This window comes from Montipora foliosa, chromosome 9 (genome assembly GCF_036669935.1).
Source record: "Montipora foliosa isolate CH-2021 chromosome 9, ASM3666993v2, whole genome shotgun sequence".
Taxonomy (NCBI): Eukaryota; Metazoa; Cnidaria; class Anthozoa; order Scleractinia; family Acroporidae; genus Montipora; species Montipora foliosa.
Window position 1 is genome coordinate 43,258,641 of NC_090877.1, and position 3,599 is coordinate 43,262,239.

At 41.7% G+C, this 3,599-nt stretch overlaps 1 protein-coding gene across 1 annotated transcript; it reads right to left on the reverse strand.

Moving 5' to 3' along the window:
- Window positions 1–230: 230 nt before the first annotated feature.
- LOC137971317 (uncharacterized) lies at window positions 231–3,388 on the reverse strand. Its single transcript, XM_068818145.1, has one exon. It carries the CDS (start codon window positions 3,115–3,117, stop codon window positions 1,723–1,725), a length of 1,395 nt encoding a protein of 464 aa, XP_068674246.1. The 5' UTR covers window positions 3,118–3,388; the 3' UTR covers window positions 231–1,722.
- Window positions 3,389–3,599: the final 211 nt, after the last annotated feature.

Below are 3,599 nucleotides of genomic sequence, written 5' to 3' on the forward strand. Positions count from 1 at the left end.
GATGTAATTTTAAAAAACAATGATAATAAAATTAAACCTGCCTCCCCATAAATAAAAATGGACTCGAGCTGTAGGCAAGAGCTGTTGACAATTTTATCACCGTGGACACCTCGTAAATCGAATGTCTTCCATTCTAAATTAAAATCCCACGGAACATTTGAAGACAGTTCAAAACACCAAATTTAAAAGACTTCTTGCTTCAAATATGGCCGACTGAGACGCAGTGGCAGTCAATTTGAAGAAAACAGCCCAAAACATAGTGACTAGGTTCTCTTCAATAGACCACCGTTTTTTTTGCCAGAGTGGCGGTGTTGACGCTTTAAAATCTACTAGAAAGGATAAATACTCTCTTATTTCTGAAAGGTCAAGGAAACTATAAGATCATTCTGATTTGAAACGGCCTAGCCTTGAAATGACAGGCTTGCACAGTTCAAACTGTGTTGGTAGCAGTATAGTAGTTCAGTGCATGGTGGGCATCACTTGCTTGACTACTAGGTGAGCAAAACAACTTCAAGAATAAAGAGGAATTAACCAAACCTTGAGCGATTGGTCTTTGAAATTTATCGTTGAGAGTGAGAGAAAACAATTCGGAGAATCTTAGTTCAAAGGATCGTTTAGAACTGAAAATTAAAGTTCCACCAAATTTTTTGAACCGGGCAGACGTCGGAAGATACGTGAAGAATCGCTATAGACTCGGAGTATCCGAATATCCCCGAAAACTGATATCATCTCTTCATATGTTGACAAAAATTTTATAAACACATTACAGGCCTCGGAATTTTTGCTACACTTTGCAAATACACAAAGTTCAAGCTATCACCATTGTCGAGGTATTTTGTAAAATTGAGCGTCGAAGAAAGCGTTATGAGCAATCGTCTTGTCTTCCCTTTCTTTGCAAAAAATATATCAGTAGACTCCGAAAATTTCCAAGCTATAATACCGTGAACAAAAGTACTACCAAAATTTCAGTCTATATGTTGCATTCGTACTGACTTTAGCCAGAAGGTGAAACTTTCCCTGAAAATATTAAAGCCGAAGATCGCTTTTGAACTTAAACTCTTGCAAGTTCTAAAGATTCTTTTTTTATAAAATGTATCACTTTCTCAAATGAACTGGTGTCTATCAAAGTCTTGGATGTACTGTAGTATATCTGGAATTATAAAAAGAAAGACGAATATTTTACGAACTTCATCTATTTTCCTAAGCTGCTGCCCTCTTCCCGGTTCTCTAGGTTTTTGCTTTTTGGGATTATTAAAATCCATTTAAATGAATAAAAATATATCAAACGCGTGTTTTCTTATTCCCAAGTCCCACGAAAGTTTCTTTTCAAGAATTGTTTCATTGAAAGATCTCTTCAATAAACCAGCTTTAACGAAGTAATTTCATACGCACGAATTTTCATAATTGACGTTTAAACGATCAATAATGTCTTATTTTAATCTTTTTGTATAGGAAAATACCACGTATCTGAAAGTTGTCGGACATGTGTTTCGTCGAGTTGCTACTAACATCCAAAGGCAACAAAGAAAAAAAAAACAAAGCCGACTGTTTTGCATTTTTCTCATAACGTAGATAAATTGGCACCAGCCAACTTTGCCGGTCTTAAATCTTCACTATATGAAAAGTTTAATTCTGTGCTATTTAACTCAAGAAAAGAGGAGTCAATAAATTTTATTCTGCGCAAAATCATGCGATGTCGCCTGCAGAAAACTTAGGCAAAGTTTATATATCAGTTCTTTGACGAAAAATGTTCGGAGCGTGACCTAAAGCAAGGCCATGAACAATCTTGAAATGTTCCTCCGAACGCAAGCCATGAACTTTCATGTGCTTCCGCAACGAGCTGGGGTGAGTGTAGCTTTTATCGCAGCCAACGTACTTGCATCGATACGGCTTTTCCAAGGTGTGAACATGAATATGTTTTCGACGATCACTCGAATTCGCAAAGCGTTTATCACAGCCTTTGAATTCGCAAGCGAAGGGCCTTTCGCCCGTGTGAGTCCGAACATGGATTTTCAAGTTCTCAGCGCGTGCAAAGCTCTTCCTACAACCAGGCTGGTTGCAAGTGAATGGCTTTTCACCTGTATGAACTCTTATGTGGTTTATGAGTTTGTATTTTGCTTTGAACGGCATGCCATTTCTTATGCACTCCTTCCAACAACACACGAAACCCACGGGTGTGGCTGATACAAGATGAACGTCTGTAATATGGGTCACAAGATCCTCGATTCTATAAAATCCCATTCCGCAGACGTGATTGACCATCTTTTCCAATTGAATCCACTGGCAAATTAACACCGATGAACGCACCGGCGGGCTTTTAACGTCGTAACCCGACAAACAGGACTCCTCGAGATCCCGCGAGACCCTGAAACTGCTCGAAATCGGTGACTCGCTTCGCGTGGCACACACGAGTGAAGGTTGTAAGTCTGGCTCGAATCTCTCCACGCGCGCAAGATAAGCTTCGTTTGATGAATAGGTTTCTCTCGTGAACAGTTTCCTAGACTTATCCACATTTAGCTTGCATTGCTTATGAAAGACGATGTTGATACCGTTGTGTGCGTTGGACGGTATACCAGGAATGACAATGTCTTTGTGAGCTCTATTCATAGCCTCTTTGGTTCTCGAGTCGTGAGGCGGAAGGCCGGGCGAGAAGACTCTACAAACATCACCCCTATTTCGCGGCGATTTTCTTGCGCTTTCCGACGCACTATCCTCCTCCTCGGTTCGCCCTTCACCTCGACTATCCTCTTCTGATTCCTCGCCCACTCCGTACGCACTGTTACTCCAATCTGCGCGATAGGCTGGAAACGAAAAATACTCGCTCTTCGCGGCCTCTTCGCTTGGACTTGAAACTGGGTTCACAGATCTCGTATCATCATTCTCTTCGGATCGCGAGCTCAGGCCGTTTTCATCACTGCTGTGGCTTTGCAGTGATTCCACGGAGCTAGTTCGCTCCACCATAATTCCATCGGTCTGCACTTCGAAGTAATTTCGAAACACAACTCTGGACTCTGTTTGCGTCGACAAACTAGTATAGTCAAACGCTGGTGGATTCTCTGGCGGTTCCGCTTTAACGACGATCGACGGTCGAAAATGAATCACCTCCTCACTGCCCATTTCAGTATGTCAGCGCAAATTTCTTGCCCTCAGTGAAACGATGGTGTCAGTTTCTTTGGTCTTTTTCTCAATCTTTTCAAACAATAGGTCTGTTCCCTGGGCTGGTAAGAACACAGTTTTGATGTTCTCGTTTGCGTTCGGCTTGTAACGCACAACAGTAACTGCGCGCATGCTCTGTGAAAACTCTCTGGGTGTCTCATTCATCACACAGTATTTTTTGCCCCCAACGTCAAAGCACCCCACGGCGCGCTTTCAATCTTTGCGGCTCTTTCAATAAAAATTGTATTCAAAATATTTCTGTCGCAGCAAGCCATCTCGACTGAACTTGACACCTATGAGAACATCTGGGTCTTTCCGGCCCATAAGATTAGTATTTTTTCCCACTGGCGTTCCAGTAACCCCAGTGCTTCGCACTCTCGGTAAGGTTTATTGTCCTAGATGTACGGAAATGGGCTTTGATAGCATAAGAGCTTTTGTTTTGA

What these genes read in the sequence shown, in the direction of transcription:
- LOC137971317 (XM_068818145.1), bottom strand. Translation starts at nt 3,117, where the DNA reads ATGGGCAGTGAGGAGGTGATTCATTTTCGACCGTCGATCGTCGTTAAA.